At 35.0% G+C, this 20401-nt stretch overlaps 1 protein-coding gene across 2 annotated transcripts in view; it reads right to left on the reverse strand.

Annotated features, from left to right (window-relative positions):
- Nucleotides 1-8488: 8488 nt before the first annotated feature.
- Nucleotides 8489-20401, reverse strand: part of LOC149798005 (heat shock 70 kDa protein 12A-like) — a 28246-nt gene continuing 16333 nt past the window's right edge. For both annotated transcript variants that reach the window (XM_089963089.1, XM_089963090.1), the window contains exons 3-5: nt 14232-14447; nt 11040-11178; nt 8489-10293 (exon numbers count right to left, since the gene is read on the reverse strand). In XM_089963089.1, coding sequence (XP_089819215.1) covers nt 9245-10293; nt 11040-11178; nt 14232-14447 — 1404 coding nt within the window. In that variant the 3' untranslated portion in view covers nt 8489-9244. The remainder of the gene's footprint in view (nt 10294-11039; nt 11179-14231; nt 14448-20401) is intronic.

Raw genomic sequence — 20401 nt, forward strand, 5'->3', positions numbered from 1 at the left:
CTTCCTAGGTGGAATAGTGCCTCCAACATGTTTGTAAATTGTAATGTATTCAGTTTTGATGAAGTAATGAGAAAGTATGTTTTCTCAATGATGACAAGAATATCTAATAGTAAAAACTGCATATTGAAATCTCTTTGGAACTATGACATTCATTTAAATTCTCATATTATTAGTAGATGGAACAAATTGCTCTTTAAATGTGTCATTTAATGTCATTCTTAACAATGCCTGGCACGATTAATTGTTGTAGATGGATATGTATACTTGTATGTATGATATATATGTTCTTTTATGTTTACAATGTTTTTACTTTATAATTATATTTTAATTTAGAAGTATGGACTTTGTAGTCTGAACGTAAAAATTATTATCTTATATATATATATATATATATATATATATATATATATATATATATATATATATATATATATATATATATATATATATATATATATATATATATATATATATATATATATATATGAATTTTGAAAATATTAATGCTATTATTTCTGCAATAAAATATTTTAAAAAAGACGGAATAAATATTCAACTTGATCCAGAGATTCTGATCTTGAATCATTACAAAATCGTAAATTTCAGGTGGATATACACTATCATCTGAGTATCGGTTGATTAAAAATATAAACGAAATTATGTTACACTCTTTATCAACAGTGAAAGATATAGAAGTAGAAAAATTCGTACCGCTTTCTATCGCGATTGACATTATTAGATCAAAATTTTCTGACAAATACGAAACAGAAAAGAGTATAAATACACGCTTGAGACAACTGAGAAAAAGCAAATTATATCAGATATTGAAAATGAAAATACTGTCACTTATGAAAGAAGTGACAGTAGCGATGAAAACTAGTGAGAATCGTTAAAAAATATTCTGTTATAATATGTAAAAAAAATATTTAAATATACCAAATTAGATATTCTATTCAAAACTAGACATTATTTTTTAAAGTTGATCGAGTTTAATACAGGAATGTGCATAATTCAGAATCTGATCTCTATCACACGTGATCATATAAATATGTTCTCGCCGCAGTTGATTTAGTTGTTCCTGCGTCAATAAATCAATCTTTGTTACCGTACTCATCAATAATTATATCAACACTAAATTGTTCTGTGTTGACTGGAGACTGTGTCATTATTGTTCTGATGTCGTTTTCAAGTACCTCCCCCTTGTCATGTATAAGAACCCTCACGTGATGGTATATTATATAATATACCTATTGATTTTATTTAATTGTAAAACACTCTATATGATCGAAAAATCCACGGACAATATTTTAATTTTAATGATTTTATTTTTTCTGAATTATTCTGAATTTTGTAATTTTTTCATGAAAATTAGTCAAAATTCATCGTTTTAACACCTATTTTAGTCCTTTCTCTGCTTAAACAACAACTAAAATTAGTCCAAAAACTGATTAAAAAAGCCATAAAAAATTAACAGTTTTAGGTGTGTTTTACGAAAATTTAGCGATTTATTGATAATTCATTTAGAGAGTCGCTGGATTTTTCGTCCTCAAAAATTAAGAAATCTGATATATTTTCCTCGACAATTTTATGCAGAAGAAAATAAATCTTTCACGTTGAGGTTGAAAATCATTAAGATTTGACATAAAGATTTATATGAAGAAATTCTACACGTAGGTCAATTAAGTGTCCGGATTGGTCAGTAAGTTTAACATTTATTCTTGATTATAACGGATTATGACATCGTAGATAAACATGATTAATAGGTTCTTGCAAAACCAAATATCCAGGAGGTACTTGCGGTGTAAAATTATACAGAATATATCCTTGCTGAGCCTGATTTAATTTTTCAAGATCTATTTGAAAGCGGCCATCAATTACGTCGCAAGCAAGATTAACTGCAATCATTGATGTTATACTAACGATTCCTGATGAAATATGACGACTTTCACCGTACGGATTATTATTGTGTTTAAGAATAGTTGGATGAGGGGATAGTTTATTCCATGACTCGAGTATTTTGGGAAAGTTTTCATTAATAAGATCATTGAGTGATTTCTTTAGCTCGTCAGTTCTAAATTCTGGTATTACAAACGTTGGTAATTGTTCTTCTCTGATCGCATAGTGTCGTAGGAACAGCTGTTTAAGGGTCATTGTACGGGATTTTCCATGGTAATCAGCCAATTCACTGCCGAGTCGATTCATATTCAAATGACAGTTTTATTCATGTAATCAAAATCTGATATAACCTGATTCAGATGTTATATCGTTGTAATAATCTGTTGTTTTATATCATCGTTGTAGTAATGTGTAACGCCAGAAAATAAATTTTGCAATTGGTTCGATGATCGTCTAAACTCAGAGTTAATGGGATTGCAACATGATTTAATAAACTGTTCATGGACAATCGGATTTAATTTATCTTCATGGGTATATAAATCACATATTATTGTAGGAAACTCATTCTCCCAAGAATAATAATATCTCCACGGATATTTTCTCCGATATTCTGGTTCCGTTATGTATTTCTTTTCGTCGGTGGAAAAACCAGCCAGCACTGGTTCTGGTGGTCCTTCATATTTTGGTGGGATTTCAGTCCATCCTAAAACATTTCTGATTAATACTGAAAAATATCTTCATCGTAATCTGGAGAATTTATCTTATTGTAGCAATAATGTTGGTTCATGAACTGAAATAACTATTTTCGCTTCTTTTCCAGTTATAGATTTGATTCTCAGTTGAAATTCATCATTCATTTGTTCGATCTGAAAATTACCTGTAGGAATAGAAACAACATTCCAGTATGGTGTTCCATCATCTTTATTTCTATTTGCAAATACTAGTGAATTATTCGCCTGTAATCAACCAAATGATTTTGATCTGATATTTGGCCAACTGTAATATACTCGTAATTGCGCTAGTGCGATTTCTTTCACTGAAATTGCAGTTGGAAAGTTAATACTAAATTCTGGATTAATTAAGCTTACCGTTATCATTGATGTTTTTGACGAAGTCGTATTATTTACAATCTGTTGCAGTAGCTCGCTTGGCGATATCAGTGGAGTTGACATTGTTATTTAAATCCTGATTTTCTAAATCAATCACTGTCATTGCTTCTTTGTAGATTTTGATCATCTCCGTAAACTCAAATCTGATATTTTTCCATCACTAAGGCTCGTTGATAATAGCGAGGATAATTTGGAGTATGCTAGCGTTTCTGTGTAATTTTATTATATAATCATGCAATTTTGCATTTGTTCACGTGCATAGTTTTATTGCAATGATACTAAGAATACCGGCAATCGTTGTTGCAGCTGAAACACAAATTGTTACAACTACTGGTGCCATCATTGTTATTGTTGATAATAATACGCCGGTTCCAAGTTTAGGTGTATCTCCTATTTTTTCTATTGCCTTAATAGCCATATCATTAAATTTTTCCAGCATCTTAACCTATTGTTCTTCTGGTTCCGCTTCTTCTTTTAGTTTTGGCTTTGGTGTAAGAACTGTTTTTATTTCACCAATACCTTCAAGTATTTTTCATCTGCGGGGGGTGGCTGAACAGCAGCTATATCAGTTGGAAGTGTTTTTAAAAGTTATTTTGTTTTCTTAGTTCTTTCTGCTATTTTTCTAGTATTGGGAAAATATTAGATAATTGTTGAGGTATAAGGCCTTCTGCTCCCAAAGGATTTACTCCAACGTAACTACCACAGGTTGGACAGACTGATTTTGATGCCTGTAATTCTTCATCAGATGATGGTTTTGCTGATGTGGATAGTTCACAAGATGAAACTGGCTGACAAATCACCATTTTCAAATGGCTATTGACAAGCTGTGTCTTGTCAATAGCGTCAGGATTCCATGGGTGTATACCAGTTTTTCTAAAGGCTTCTTTGACCTGATAAGTGGTAAACTGATCAAGGGCATAAGACAGCACTGTTGAAAACTTGGCTTTATTTAATATTTGATTCTTGTTGATGTAACCAAGGTTAACTGTAATTGAGGTGAGTTTTGCTTTCAGTGGACCATTGATTTGCACATCCATTGGTTGTATAATGTGGGTTGTGTGTGGTTGCAACCCACAATAATTCAATTTGATTATCTCGTGTAAGCTTGATGACATCTAGGTTTATGTGGCTGTCATGGTTGTCCATGATAAGTAGCACTGGTCTTGCTGATGAACAATGACGCATTTTTTTTCCTTAAACCAGTGAGTGAAGAGTGTTCCATCCATATACCCATTAGCAGAGTTTCCAAATAACCATGAACCTGGAACACCTTCCTTATAAGCCTGGGGTAAACATCTTTAAAAAATCAAAAAGGATGGAAGACTTTTTCCACTTGCAGATATGCATAAATGCGCAGTGATGTGACCGGATGTTGTGACAGATTGTTGGTAGCTGTATTGCCTTTGATACCAATAACTTTGTGACTATTTTTTTCTTTTCCACTAAATTTTGTTTCATTGCAGTTGAAAATCTGATCTGGTTTGTTGTCTAATCCTAATCTGTGTAATGTGTCTTCAAGAAGAGTGAAGTATTGAGTCATCACATGCATGTTTGACATCCTGTTCCTGCCTCGGTCATGTGGATCAGCATGTTTCTCTGATAGTTTAGAATGTCTTTTAAAAGATTTTCGGAACCATTTGTCGCTGGGACCTTTTTTCATGTTAAATAGAGAATGGCGCCCATTTTGCTTCATGATGGTAATTACATACTGCCTGGTAATTTTGCTGGTCAGCAGAAAACCTTGTTGTGCCGAATACTTCATATAATTGACCATTAACATTTCTTCATTTGTTGTTAACATTGGACATCTTCGAGGGGCCTTTTCTTGTACCTTCCCCTTGACATGGTCTTCTACAGTTTTTCTAGGGACTTGGAATTCCCTAGATGCTTGTGAAATTGTGAGCTTTTTCTGCTTTACAGATAACACAGCAGATTGAAGTTCTTCAGTTCTATACCTCTTTAGCATTGCTAAAAATAAAATTAAGTAATTCATTTCTTGTCTTTACTGCTGTAGGTAGCATTCACCAGAAAGATGTTATTTTTCTTAACAGTTTTCATATTGCTTGTGTTGATTTATTTGAGGAAAAAAATCACCATTTCTCTTTCTCATGAATTATTAAAATTGTGACAATGAAGTATAATGATGAACAAAAATTTTATAAATCTTAAAGTAAAATTCATTAAAATAATGTGCAGTGGAAAACACCTTTTAGATGCCTTAATATGTGGACTAAAGAATATTTGTCAGCTGACTAGTTGGTTTTTTTTCATAGCTGTTTCATATACATGTTTGATAACCGAAAGAAAGATAAATAAAACATATATTAAATTCCGATTAGGAGGTTGTTTTTATTTAATTGTCCCAAAATAGTAAGTATTTAATTTTACTAGTTTAGAAATTTTTTGATATAGCCTGGAATAATTGATAGATGCATTCGTGTTGATAGTAATGGTGCACGCAGTTCCATGGAAGGGTAACAATTGTTTTTCAGTGTAATATTTTCTAAAAGCGTTGTTTCCCCCATTTCGGGAGAAATATAATAAGAAATATAATAATCAATGCTCACTGGCTATTGCCCCTTGACATTTCTTTGCAAGTAAAATATGGAGTCTGGAGACGCCGTGAATGCTGGTGGAACTGTGTTAACAAGGTCTGATAATAAATTAGATATGAATACTGCGGCCATGCTATTTGTTGTGCTTTTGCATAAGTGTGGAAAAAGGAAAAATGCTTGATTGAGGATGCTTTATTGTGGAAATGTTGTAATGAGCCTTTACAGCGTCTGCTATAAAAGCGGGAGCCTACATCAAGATATTGTTTTATGACGTAGTTCTTTTTGACCTATGTAGCTAATTGTACCACGTGACTCCCGACGTCAGTAAATGGAGGCGTAAGGGGATAAAGTGGGTATTTGGGTTAGTTTCTTTACTTAATGGACTTACATAATGCTTATTTCCGCTCGGACTTGTCAGCTTAAATCAATCTTCTTATTTTCTAAACAGGAACCAAAACTTCGCGTGTTGTCACGAGTTATTATTACCATGGCGACAATTGGTACGCGGCGAGAATTGACCTATCGCCAGTTGTCAATCATTCTGCTCGATTGACCAATCAGTGAGCGCTATTTTACACACCTCCAGGCACTGTTTACGTCCGCCATTTTCCTCCGACAAGCTGCTTCTGTCGATATCGACTCGGCTATTGTATATATTTACAAATTTCGCAACGGTTCGGAGAAGTAGCCCCACTTCGCCTGGAGAAGTCACCCCAAGGATCATATATACCAATTCTGAGATGTCGCCACATGGTTAAGGCTTTATTTATTGTTGTTTTTCTTCAACTTAATAACTTATTAAATTTATAAAATGTGCAAGTTTTCAACTTTTCCATTTGATCAGCTCCGCTTCTGTACTTAACGAAAAATAAGTGTCATCTGTCCCTTTTGCTCTGCTCTTCAAATCATTAGATGCATTTTAATAATATTTGTAGAGATAGTGTTATCAATATTTTTTATTACATTTACATCTAAAAATGAAACATGCGTACTAGATGCAGTATAAGTAAATTTAATCGTCGGGTGAAAAATAAATGATTTAGGCGATCAATAATTTTTTTCAATTCTTCAGTTGAATGATTCCAGATCGTAAATATGTCATCTAAAAATCTGAACCAAAGAGATGGATTAAACTTTTCGTTTTGAATAAAATCCTTTTCTAATTCACCCATGAAATGGAAAAGTATATAGGAGCCATATTAATACCCATTATCTGTATGTAACTCGTATTATTAAATTGAAAATAATTATTTTCCAAGATGAGTTTTTATTATTTTACAAATATCTTCGCTAGATAGTGTGATATTATTAGGATTGTTATCAAGAAAATATTTGCAGGCTTCAATACCATCTGCATGCGGAATGTTGGTATATAGTGATGTTACATTTAATGATACCAGGATTGAAATTATCAGATAGATGTGGAATAGACTTCGACTTTTTAATGAAAGTAGTTGTATCTGTAATGTATGAAGGAAGTGATTTCATTAAAAGTTGTAAAACACTATCAATAATTTTGGATAGGTTTTCAGTATATGAATTACAACATGATATAATGGGTCGTCCTGGAAAATTTAAAGGTAAATTATGGTCAGGGTTTGTATGAGTTTTGGGTAATATGTAGAATTGAGGTGTACGTATGTTAAGGGGGAAAGTATCAAATTCCTCATATACGGAATTATTATTTTTGAGGTGTACGTATGTTAAGAGGGAAAGTATCAAATTCCTCACATACGGAATTATTATTTTTAGCGATCTCATTATTGCATGTTGAAATTTTTTATTTAATTTCTAATTGACGTTCAACTTCTTTAACATAATTATCTTGATTCACAATAATAATAGTGTTTGACTTATTATCCTTTTTAATCACTATACTGTCGTCATTCATTAGCTCACCAATATCGTCTGGTATGTCTTTTAATGTTATCACGCCCGCCATTTTCACAGAAGGTTTGTCGGAGGTTAAGAGGTTGTCAAGTCAAGTGTTCGGTAGGCGGAGCGATCTACCTTCTGGCGTAAGGTCAATTGGTCTCTAACCAGTAGTGTAGACAGTTGAATTGCCTTCTCTACATAATCCATCATTGCAACATTAGTTTTATTTGCATTATTTTTATTATTATTATTATTATTATTATTTACTTCTTTTGATGAAGTCAGTATTTTCTAGTGGTGAAACATTATACAACGCTCAAAATTTATATCTTTAGTTTAACAGTATTACGTTCTGCTTGCAAGTGCAGTATTGAGTCTAGATCCAATTTTTTTACAATTCGTAAGCATTACAAATGGCATTATGTTTATGCAGCGATGCCTTTAAAGCCAGTAATAACTGAACTAAAATTTAATTCCCATTGAGCATTTGTAAAGTACAGCTAGTTTTACTACCATTCTCATCCTTCATGGCAGGCATACAAAAGTTTCACGTTGAGCATTGCAGTGGCGAACACAACTAATTGGACTATCTTACAGGCCCTTCGTTTCCTGCAAGATAGTCAATGGTGGTAATATCCGACACAGGATTGCATTATATGGCGTTTTCTGGCAACAAATAAATAACAATATTCTTTTCCAATCGCAGGCCCATCTGGAGATACGTCGTTCGTATTGTATTGTCCTGTTGTGTTTCGATTTGTGTTTTCTTTTCGTTTTTTGTCCTAGCAAAGTTTAAATAGGCGAAACAAATTCGAAAATATATCTAAGTGGACTGTTTGCTATGTTCTTGGTACATTTGTGGAAGAGAGGTGCCGTAATTTGTGTGTGCCCTCATTTTTTCTGTTCTCATAACTGGATCAAGTGACTTATGCAGACCAAATAGGAAGTGATCAGAATCCAACGGCCACGTATGGGCTAAATTGTTATATGCAGGGGGTAGAAGCGATGACGGGTGGAAGAGCCACAAATGGGATAAAAAGGCAAAACGCCTACTGTGACACTACTTATATTGTTTTATTAACAGATGAGTAATCCATTCCATTCGTTGAATCTTAGAGTAAATAATTCCTGTAACTAAAGTAAAATTAATTGGAAATACTATTTCGTACAGATTTGAATTGATCATGATCAACAACATCGAGTGTCATGTGGTTGTAATATCAAACACTTTGGGCTTCTTGCCAGCCTTGAATTCTTGCAGCGTTTTAATCACGAAACATGAACCAACAAATATGAAAAATGTATTATGCTCCTTTTCAGTTACTTTCTACATACTTTTAGTATCATGTTTTGCTTTGACCTTTGCGCTCGAGCCTGGCTTTGGTGTTCAACAACTTTTCATTATAAAAGTTTTTTATTTTCTAAAATATCCCATAAAAATATAAATTATTATCCCCAATTTTCGGAGTAACCTTCTCGTTTACAAGGACATTCTGAATAAGACATTTACTAAAGAAAATATTCCCTATCGTTGACAATTGTAGAGCTTTCTTTCATCTCATCTAAAAAAGATAACGACGATTCTTCTTCAATAGTCTATATCTTAGTAAGCCTTTACAATTGGAAGTAAAAATTTACGAATACTTCAGGATTCATAAGTGGTCGAGTTATATTTTAGTAACCCCTGGAATGTTTGTCTTCCCTTCAATAGTCACTTATTAAAACTTTTATGGAACGCGCAAACTATTTGACAATAGCAGAATATTTGTATTTTAATAATTACATCTTCTTGAGTTTAGTTTTTTGGTCCTATAGGAAGTCAAAATATGCGACAAATTTCGATTTCATAGTTTCCTCTTCTGCTTCCACCATCAATTCAGTTTCACCAAACATCATCTTAACATCGACCCGGATGTTCTCAGCCGTGTCCGGCAGCTTGACCACAACCTTACCCAGCATTTCGCAATTGGAATCTGTAACAAACATGGGGTTCTTATCGGGGCTTGCGTAGACCTTCAGCAGCATTTCTTTCTGATTCGATTTGATGGTGACATGTTTACCAGTTCTGACTTCACCAATTTTGACAGATTCGCCAACTTCGATATATCTCTTAAACACATCTTTGCATCGATCATTCCCTCCGACTGAAACTTTCTTGTCTTGCGGGTGTCTTGCGGGATCGAATGGAGGCGAAATATTAATACCATAAGTATATTTGGCTATTCTAGATGTTATGATCTGCGGTGTGTGTCCAAAAATAACGGCTCCGTTCAAAACCGCCAAACCAGCCTCTTTGGGTATGACGACCTTAGTCTTGGGGAAAGCCGTCCTTATGGCTTCTTGCATAAGCTGGCATTCAGAAAATCCTCCCACCATTAGCAAAGTTGAGGTTCCCTTTACACCAGGCTTTTCAAGAAGATCTGCTAGATGTTCAGTGATTTTGCTGATACAGTTTTGGAAAAGGCTTCTAAACAAGTCAGCATCAAGTCTCATCTTATCCGCTGTCCAAACAATTTTTCCTTTATAAGGAGTTTGCTCTATCGCGTCTTTGATCTTCTCTCCACAACTCTTTTCATATGTGTCTATAAGAGCTACTGGTACCTTTAATGTAATCTTGTCATTCTTGTCTGTGCGAACACTTCTTTTTTTTGTTTCGAACTCTCGAAGCATTTCCATGTGGTCAGCTTTGTCTTTATCACAGAACTTCTTGAACGTCGGGGCTCCAATAATTTTAATTATCATTTGGTTAAATTCCTCATCTACTTTAGTGCCACCCCACGCTCCACCGCTGGCTTTGTGAATCTCTTTTATTGTTCCATCTGGTTGCTTCTCGTGGACAGTAATATCTGCCGTTCCACCTAGAACAAATTGATATTAAGTTGATAGAAAGAACTCATTGTACTCATATAAAGAGAGTAAAACACTAAAAGTAACTATTCAGGAGCAATGGTTAGATGCAAATCCAAATAATATAACTAATTTAAATTGTATTACCTATAGAGAAAACACACAAGTTCAAAGTTTTGACCATTTTACAACAGGTTCAAGCACCGTCAGAAGACATATATTACAAATGTTACGCTCCTTTACCCCACACTGCCGCATGTGCAGAATATCCTCATTTTGATAAATATACACAAACCTCCTTAAACAATCACTGTGAAAGAAAGTAAAATGTTCTTGATATTGTGACCGCACATGACCTTTCTCGCTATTTGAATGAGTCAATCAGTTTCTTTTCCAAACAGTCACTTACCGATTGATAGACGATACACTTTCATTGATGCGTAGGAAATTGTAACATTGCGTTGCTTGCAACAGTTTTGTTTATGCGTACTTGTTAGAAACAGGAAAATCTCAACACATACAGCCAAATGTTTTAAAGGAACCTAGTGGATTGTTGCATGTAGCTTGCGTCAAGGCAGGTAATGCTCAGTTCAAAAACAAAATGAGGCTTAACAATTCGTCATGAAAAATAGACAGTATGAGGTAAATATTACAAGCTTACAATGAATCGAACATTTGTTTATGTTGTTTCTTGCGGTTTGGATTGGTTCAGTATAGTTTGTTTTACAAATATAAAATAAACATCACAACATTTTACCTCCTAGATCTATGACCATGTATTTCTTGTCATCAAATTTGCCCATGCTGGAAAGCTTATCAGAGGAAAGCAGCTGACAGTACATGGAGGCAGTCTCGGGTTCCAGGGCTATAGTCAGTAGACTCCCGTCTATACCAGCCTGTTTATGAGAAAGTGAAATTATAAAGCTGAATTTTTATTATCACTGCTGTTTCTTGGAAAATGCTGGAGAATTTGTGATCATGCCCGTCTGTTTGTTTGTTCAGAATGTGATGCAACGCTTCCCAGCTTATTTAGCAAAGTGACTTTAAGGTACAGGAGATAGAGATTGTATGTATTTGTCAATGGCGGTTTTAGAATTTGTATGGTAGGCCACAAATACCGTTTTAAAGGCTGTCTACCGCACATAACGTTTTATAGTTAAAATCCACCGCTTCTGAAAATTAAAAGAATTTTTTAAGAAAAGAACAAACACACACACCTACACCCGAATATTGTATTTTTATGTGTTGTATCGCCACACCAGAGAAACCAGCCAGAACCAGTTTACCGGAGACCAGAAAGTTTCCACCAGTACAACGACTAGTGCAATGATACGTGACAGAACAACTAGGATTATAATTGTTGAGGAATAGATGACATGTGTGCAGTAAAAGCTGTTAATTAATTACCTTGTTGTTGGATTATGGGGAGCTTGAGGCCAAATGAGGTGGTGTAAGTAATAAAGGAACAAAAGGTGGTCATGATGTCTTATGAACCTTTGATGAAAAATGGCAACCATTTGCAGATAAAGATCAAATAGAGAGACCATCCATATTAAATTATTTCTGCAGACACATTAGAGTAAGTATTTAGATATTATGTAATGTTTAACTGCTATTGCATCGTTCAAGATGTTTAAAGTATGATCTGTCTGGGTAACTCTTACATTTTTTTTCTTCAAATCGAGGCAAAATGCCGATGTGTTCGCTTTTTCCCAAAGTTAAGAAAACCACAGCATAAAAAATATACGTTCAACAGTGCTGGGATAGCAGAGTTTAAGCGTGTGCAGGAGAGTAGCAAAGGTTTTGAGTCTGCATGGTGTATTTTAAAGGTATTCATCTTTTGTATTTCAAGCATATAAATTAATTTCAATCCCTAGATAATATAGATTAGTAAACACTATATTACAAGATAATTATGTTTAATACTGAGATACATTATTCATAAAAGCATAGGTAATATATTTTGTCATTGTTTACTTAAAATCTAAATCAATCTTTCTTTAATTTACAGTGATGAAACTTGCGAAAAGATTGTTGAATCTGTGCCATGAAGAAAAAGAAGCCCAGGAGGATGAGATTCAAGAATACAGCTTAAGTACAAGCCATGAACTTCCTCTGTGGAATGAACATAACTTGGAGAACTATTGGAGATCAATCGGCAACCTTACAAACTCAGCAACAGGAAAAATGGAGCTAGAAGTTCTTTGCAGACTGAACATACTTCTCCTGTTATTACACCATTCTTATACTTATACAGAGAGGACATTCTCTGTTTTTACCAAAATACAAAGTGATTCGGGTGAAAACTGAACTATTGAGAGCCTGTTAAGTGTGCAGCTTAAGAATCACAATGAATGACTTCAGTGGTTACCAGACAATATTACCAGACAGTAATCTTGTGAAGGAAACAAAACATTCTTTTGGTTGTTGATAAATTTGTTTGCAGTGAACTATCAGATAAATAACTCTTCCGTTTTCATTAATTAAAAATATACTGACTCGTAATAACAATATTGAATATTTATGTTCAAAACATACTGTTTCTATTATACTATGAAGAGAATACATATGGCTTATTTTGCTTAAAATTCCCTAGTAGAACATAAAATTTATGCCAATAAAAAACTCTTTTTGGTTTAGAAGTCAATCTACTGATAAAAATGTGTAAATCTACTGGTTTGAGATTCTGGTTCTGTCACACGTATCAATCTGATGTACAAAGGGAGGGGTGGGAGTTGCTGTAAGAGAACTGAAGTAAGGGATATAAGAGAAGTGATGTACTTTAATAACAAGTTAAAATAATTTCAATGAGATTGAAATGTCCGTGAGTTTCTCTGTACGATCTCTGACCAAAGCATCGAAACATCTGAGATGGGGTATTGAATTAAATGAATGAGTCATGCTCAGGATTCTCACATTTTGGGCTAATTGGTCAAAAGTAAGAAACAGTTGAGATCCCCAGCTTACATTTACCCACATTGGACATTAAACAAGATTTAAATATGCAACTGCCAGTGACTCCTCTGTCTGCTCTTATTTCCAAAGTCTTGATCGTTTGAGCACAGATTTGTCGATACATTAGTACTTGAAGACCCAGTATGTTTTACTTAAGTTGTCAGTTGTTTAAAGCCCAGCATTCTCGAAAACGTATACTTTTCGGAAACTGCAGGCAAGAACCGTTGAAAATGCAGCCATAAAGTTTCAATACAAATGAATATTTTTTTCCAGCAGTGGTTTTAAAACAATGCTACTAATGTAAAAGACAACCACATTAAAACCAGCTTCTATATTTGTTTTAAAAAATCATTCAAATATGACATTTATTATTGACATTTTTGTTTGCTGACCTAAACTCTCCTATGGAAACAGTGAATATTGTATGAGATTTGAGTCATGCAGCCACACCAAAAGCTCGCTATTGCTACAAATTAACAATTAATGGTTGCTGTTTTTATTCATTTATAGCTAATAATTTTTTACAAATGAAATAAAAGGTACATATCTTGAGTTCCCACTGTATACTGAATCTATTTTCATATTTCTATGCAAGATTTATACTTTCAAAACTACTAAACTTATATTCGACGGAAACAAAATATTATTTAACTTTTCTTTACAAATATCCTTTATTGGTGCCTTCTGACACAGCCGATCTTGTTCCTGCCAAATGATGAATAATACCAATACTTAGCTGGAGAAAGTGTTGTCAGACGAGTATATCAAAGCAGTTGTCTATATCCACAAAATATTGCTGTCATACTTTTAATGCCTGTAGATGTTTGGTTAATTACTTTTTATAGTCTTGGTGAATAAAACTATGCTATTGCATCTTTTACGAACCAATAGATATTTAGGGAATAAATAATATAAATTTCTAAAGAAAAATTAAACCAATACAATCAATTCATACTTAGTTAATTAATGTTTAATTAAATAAATAGAATGCTACCTCGTTTGCTGCCTCTCTCATAAATTGTTTGGCAGAGTCCGTCCAGATGGCTGGAACAGTAAGTATCCAGTGAATATCGTCCACCTTTAGACCTGTACCACGTATTTCTAGTGCCTTTAGCAGGTGGTCCTTCATATAACCGATTGCCAGCCCAAAAACCTTTCTAGCTGGCATCTTTAATCCCTTATCATCTTCTATCTCAATCCCTCTTTTTATCTTTAAATATAAAGTGGAAAAAAAACGCAGGTGACATAAATTCCATGCAACTGGTTCAATACAATCTCTTAAGTGAAAATATTAAAGTGGTGTATTGATTGCTGGGGGGTGGGGGGGGGGTGGGGTGGATAGCACTGATTTTTATAATCTGTGCACAAACGGGCTATTGGATGCCAATGCAGCGACACAGAACATTGAATAGCTGCATGAGCAGCAGAGAGGGTGAACAGACCATAGAATTCCGACAAACAAATAAAACAAACAAAATAAAATCATGTCGTAGAAAGGTCCAGATTTTTACAAATTAACGTTTCCTTGAAATGTTTTATTTCTGTAATGGCCGATTATACTAATGAAACCCCAGTTCGAAATAGTAGCTGAAAAAATAAAGTACTCTACGTGTTTATTTATTTTTTTTGTTTATTTTTTTGACGACCAACGTTGGTAGGTACCCTCTCTGCTGCTATTAATTTACCACCATACCAAGTTTGATGAAAATTTCTCAACGCGTTCTCGCTGTCGTTTCTCCTCATCTGTTTCATCTTTATTTGTTCTATGTTTCAAGTAATATTCAAGTTCTGATGGTGGTTTTTCTATTTTTGGATTTATGTTCTTTCTGTGTTTATAATACATCATCAAACTTCTGTATCGATCTCCACCGCAATTTTTGCAAATCTGATATAATCCTCTAACGCCGTTGTTACATCCAACACAACTTCGTGGACCAGCATGAGGATTTTTCTTTATAAGATAATTATGTTTTTTACAATATTCTCCACGGCGCATTTGTTAGTGGTTCCCTGACGCAGCCACGCATAGTTGAATGATATCTTTTTAATTAAATTTACACCCCTTCTGCTGATATTAATTAAAAGATTGTTATATTAAAAAATAATGGTACATTCGGAATCTCATACTGCAAGAATAGCTCGAGAACGATTAGAAGCAATTAAAAAATTTCTTCCTGTCAGAGACTCATTCAGAAAAAATCTGCAAGCGCAGCAAGAAGCACAAGTTGAGTATGAAGAAGAAACTAAAAAACTATTTAAGCCCGTCACTGCAGCTACTGAGAAAGTTACAACTGTCATCAAAGAGGATCTTCTTCCGGTATCAAAACAAACTGCAGCACAACAGCACAAACTAAAAAAATAGCAAGAAGAACTAGAGAGACAAGGAAGATTTTACGAGACCTTCCAACTGACATAGCTGCAGCTCAACCTCCACGTGTTGGTGAGGAAATACTTGAAGAAATTGGAAAACTTCGTACTGATCTCGCCGACGTTCAAAAAGTACATGCACCTGAACCCAAACCAGTAGGAGAAAACTTAGAATTAATTGCAAGATTTAACGAAGGAGTTGTTGATGTTATTAGAAATACTGAAAGAGAAAAATTACCTGAGATGATATTAAATAATATATTTGATAAATCTAGTATTTTAAAACCCCGTCATGAAAAAACAAATGATGATAATTTCATTAAATGGATATATCGCGTATATTACAACAAAAAACAAGCTAGAGGTCTAGAATACGAAAGTCTTAATAGAGAAGTAAAAAGACTTTATAGAGAGAGACTGAAACAACAAGAACAACTCGCCCAGCAGAAACCTCCTCCACCTTTACAACAAATAGAACAACAGCAATTGATGTTAAAACCATCTGGAAAGAAAAGGAAGCAGATGGCAAGGGAAATGAAACGAAAAGCAGAAGAAAAATGGAAACAAGAAGAAGAAATATTTAGAGATATAGAACCTAAACAACAGGAGAAATTACGTTCACTGGGTAAAGAAATTGATCCTGACGATGATCCTCCAAGCGCTGTGGGAAGTGGGTTCCTGACTACATCAGAAGGAAATAATTTTATTTGTCCTGATAATATCATCAATGACGTGTTACGGTTAGAAGTTCTCATAGGGGGAAAACGTGCCGGAAATAATTCACCAGAAATAATTAATGAAGCAGCTGATATTTGTCGGCGATTATTTCAAGGTGGTATCATGGATATCGGCGTTTACCGAGAACTTATCGATGAACTTATTGATGACTAGTTGTTAGATAAATGGTAAATAAAAATAAGATGATAATACATAATAATCATCGCAAACCTGTACAGGTCAGAGCGGTAAACTCACGATTACCAATCTATAGAGCTACTTACGGAGATGGACTTGGTGATGTTATTCAGGGATTATTTACAAGGATAGCTCCCAAAGTAGCACCCGTTGCAAAACAATTATCGATGAAGGCTATTGATATTGTTCGTGATAAAGCTCCTGGTGCAATTGTCAATGTTGCTGGTAAGGCGTTCTCGGCGATCAAAGAAAGACTAGCACGATTATTGCGACGAAAACGACAACCACCAGTAAAATTACCAAGTACTGAGGTGATGCCTGCAGATGTCAGTAAAATAATAAATCAAGCTGCAAATCAAAAACTAGCGGAATTATCTGAAGAAGCGGAAAAAATATAACAGCAAATTTAATAGCAGGAAGCGGTCTTCGTCGACGATGATCACCATTTGGAAAAATGGTAATTATAATAAAAATGTTCAAGCGCGAATCAGACCCAGAATTTGATATGGAGGCACCTGTCCTTAAGTACGAATCTGTACGTGATTATCAATTTTATTCCTATGACGCAATACAAGCAAATCTGCGGGGGAGAATCGAATTACAGGTTCACGATACAAGTAGATATTTTTTATCCGCCGAGGCGTTTATTGAAGTAGAAGGTAGACTTGTAACGAATGTTGTAGCTAATACGCCATATGCTGCCAATTTGCGTGTTGGTTTTGTCAACAACGGAATTATGGCACTGTTTGATAGCGCCACATACATGATTGATGGAAAAAATATTGAATCGATTCAGAAGGATGTTGATGTTGCTACAACAATAATTGGTCTAGCGAGATATTCTGACGACTTTACAAGATCAGCCGGTCCAACAATGATGTTTGCCAAGGATATTACTGACAACGCTGATCATGTTCAATATACTAAAATACGGACACCACAAAATACTGCTGTTAATCCACAACCGGTTGATTTTGAACACGCAGACAGACCGGGTGCTGATTTTGATATTATAGGAAGTGTCAATGCGACTTACAACTTAGGGTTTGCAACACGCCGAGCAGCGCTGTCAGGAAATGATAGAAATTTTTCGTGTGCAATTCCATTATCTCACATCTTTGGATTTTGCAGAAATGTTAAAAGGTAATCTTTGGAGCTAAACACACAATTGTGCTCGTAAGAAAGGTTAATGATAATGATGCAATCTGGCGAGGTGATGGTGTTGCTGAGGGTAAAGTAAATATATCAAAAATCTCATTGTGGATGCCAGTAATGACACCATCTATTACTGAAGAACAAAAATTACTATCTTTCATGGATCAAGGCGGTAAATCACTGCTATCATGGTTAACAGTAACCACAGATGCTGCTCAAAGCAATGTTAATGGTTTATTTACATGGCATATAGCATCACAACAGGGTGTTTGTGCACCACGACATATTTTTATTGCGCTGCAAGATAATGCTCGGACGAATAATCAAGAACGTTCACATATGATATTTGATAACCTTGGAGTTAATGAAGTTTCCTTGCGGATAAATGGACATCAAGAACCGGCTGAGGATATATTGTTAAATTTTAATCAAAATCATGTAGCGCGTGCATATCATCGTTTGATGTCATTTATGGGACGTGATCAAAATATAGATACCGGTTTGCAAATATCACAACTAGATTTTACAGGTCTATATCCGATTTATTATTTTTCGCTGGAGCATCTTGATTTATCCAAGCAATCTGTCGTTGATATACACTTTCGATCTCATGTTACTAACCCGCCAGGTGGTGGTGCCTTCTACAGAGCAATCGCGGTCATACTTAGCGATAAAGCCATGTTACTTGAAGGTGGTAGTGGTCGAATGAGAGTCGTTGATGCACCAGTGGAAAATCTTTAATTATTCAGAAAAAATATTATTTATATAAAAATGTCGTATAGTCATGTTAATGTTACTCTCACTCCTGGTCAGGTAAAAAAGCTTCAATCAAAAACCGCCAACAAATGCGGAACTAAAATATCACTAAAACGAGATCAGATTAGTGGTGGTCCAAACAAATTATCGTTGACAAATAATCAGATTAAACATTTCAATAAAGCCCTAGAATCAAAAACTGGAGTTCAATTTCATCTTTCTCCGAGTGCCATCAAAGACATGGTTAAAATAGGTGGTATATTTCCACTTCTTGCGGCTATTCCAGAGTTAATAGCTGCTGCTGCTCCAGCCGTAGCAAAAGCAGCCGCGTTAGGTGCTGATGGAACAGCTGCTGGAATGGCTCTAAAGAAAGCAACAGGAAATGGATACAAAAAAAAGGGACGCGGTCTAAGATTACCGGGATCTCGTTGGGGGAGAGGTCTAAGGCTTCCACGTTAGACGTTCCAGCATCAAATTTTGATTTACTTGATCCTGCTAAAAAATTAAAAATAAAAGCCTTTAGAGGTGTTTTTATGCGAGATCAATTACCGAAACAACCAAACAAACTCGAAACAGGTATTATTAATCTAGACTCGAATTCAGGACCCGGTACTCATTGGGTATCATACGCGGTTGATCCACGTGGAATCGTTTATTTTGATTCGTACGGGTTAGCTCCACCCGTTGAATTTATCAAGTATGTTGCACCACTTCATAAAAAATTTGGTATTCAACGCTACCCACACAAACAATGACAGATCCGCCAATATGCGGCCGTGAAGTAATTAATGTACTCGACGCTATATCAAAATCATCCAAACCACCGCATAAAGTTGTGCATGATTATACAAGTAACCGATTCGTTGCGCGTAAAGCGTTTTAAACAACAGGTCTTATTATAATGGTTGATATTTACGGAAGATCTTCTACCAGTAAGAAAATAAAATCCGACGTTGATCTGTCGAAGTATGTGACTAAAGATAACCTCGCTGATATCATGAACATGGCTGGAGTTGACCCAGATGAGGTTGTTATTTTTCAAGATCGATATGGTAAGCTAAAAACCAGCAATATCAAATGGAATGATATAGTTCGACGAGTACTTGGTGCAGTTACGGATAATATTCCCGTGTTTACTGACGATGGTAGAATCAAAGATTCAAGTATATCGTTTGCAACAATTAGAGATGAAATTGCAAAAAGTGTTGCTAATCGCGTGAGAAACACCGGTGACACAATGACAGGTGAACTTAACATGAACGGGAACAAAATAGTAGCTGTAACAACTCCAAAATCTGACAACGACGTCGCAAACAAACTATACGTCGACGAGGTGGACAGTAAACTATCCATGCTGCGGGCCGAGTATGATGTTCACGTGGGCGCTTTTACAAGACTTCGAAGAAATTTTCAAAAAACCGACGAATCCGTAAATAAATTCTTTGGCACTCCGCACACCATTGATATAAAACTCGTTGATATCAAAAGTAACCTAGACACGATCAAACAAACACAGCAAAACATCGTAGCGGGAATTCCTGAGATTGTCAATAAAACCAATTTGATTAAAATTTCAGCTGGAATAACTCCCGGACATATCACAAACATCGTATACACGGTATCATCGGGTTTTGCAACATGGTCGCAGCAAAATAAAACTATCAAATATACCGCAACAGTCACTGGCGTGTACAGGCTGTCTGTGTTTAGTGCTGCAAAATTTGAAATATTTACAACGTTTCCATGGCGTCATTCCACCGACAGGTTTTCCGGGGTTGTATCTGTTATATTAAATAGCGGAAACGAGGAAATATTTATCCTCGAAGCAGCTGATAAGAAATTAACCGCAACATCTTACTGGTGGTGTTTGGAATTTGTAGCTGAAACACCTCAATTGGTTACTGCATAAAAATATATATGGACGGTGCACAATACAGGTACAATCAAGCGCGTGAATGGTAGGCGGCGTTA

Source organism: Sinohyriopsis cumingii, chromosome 6 (assembly GCF_028554795.1).
Source record: "Sinohyriopsis cumingii isolate HCF-2022 chromosome 6, ASM2855479v2, whole genome shotgun sequence".
NCBI lineage: Eukaryota > Metazoa > Mollusca > Bivalvia > Unionida > Unionidae > Sinohyriopsis > Sinohyriopsis cumingii.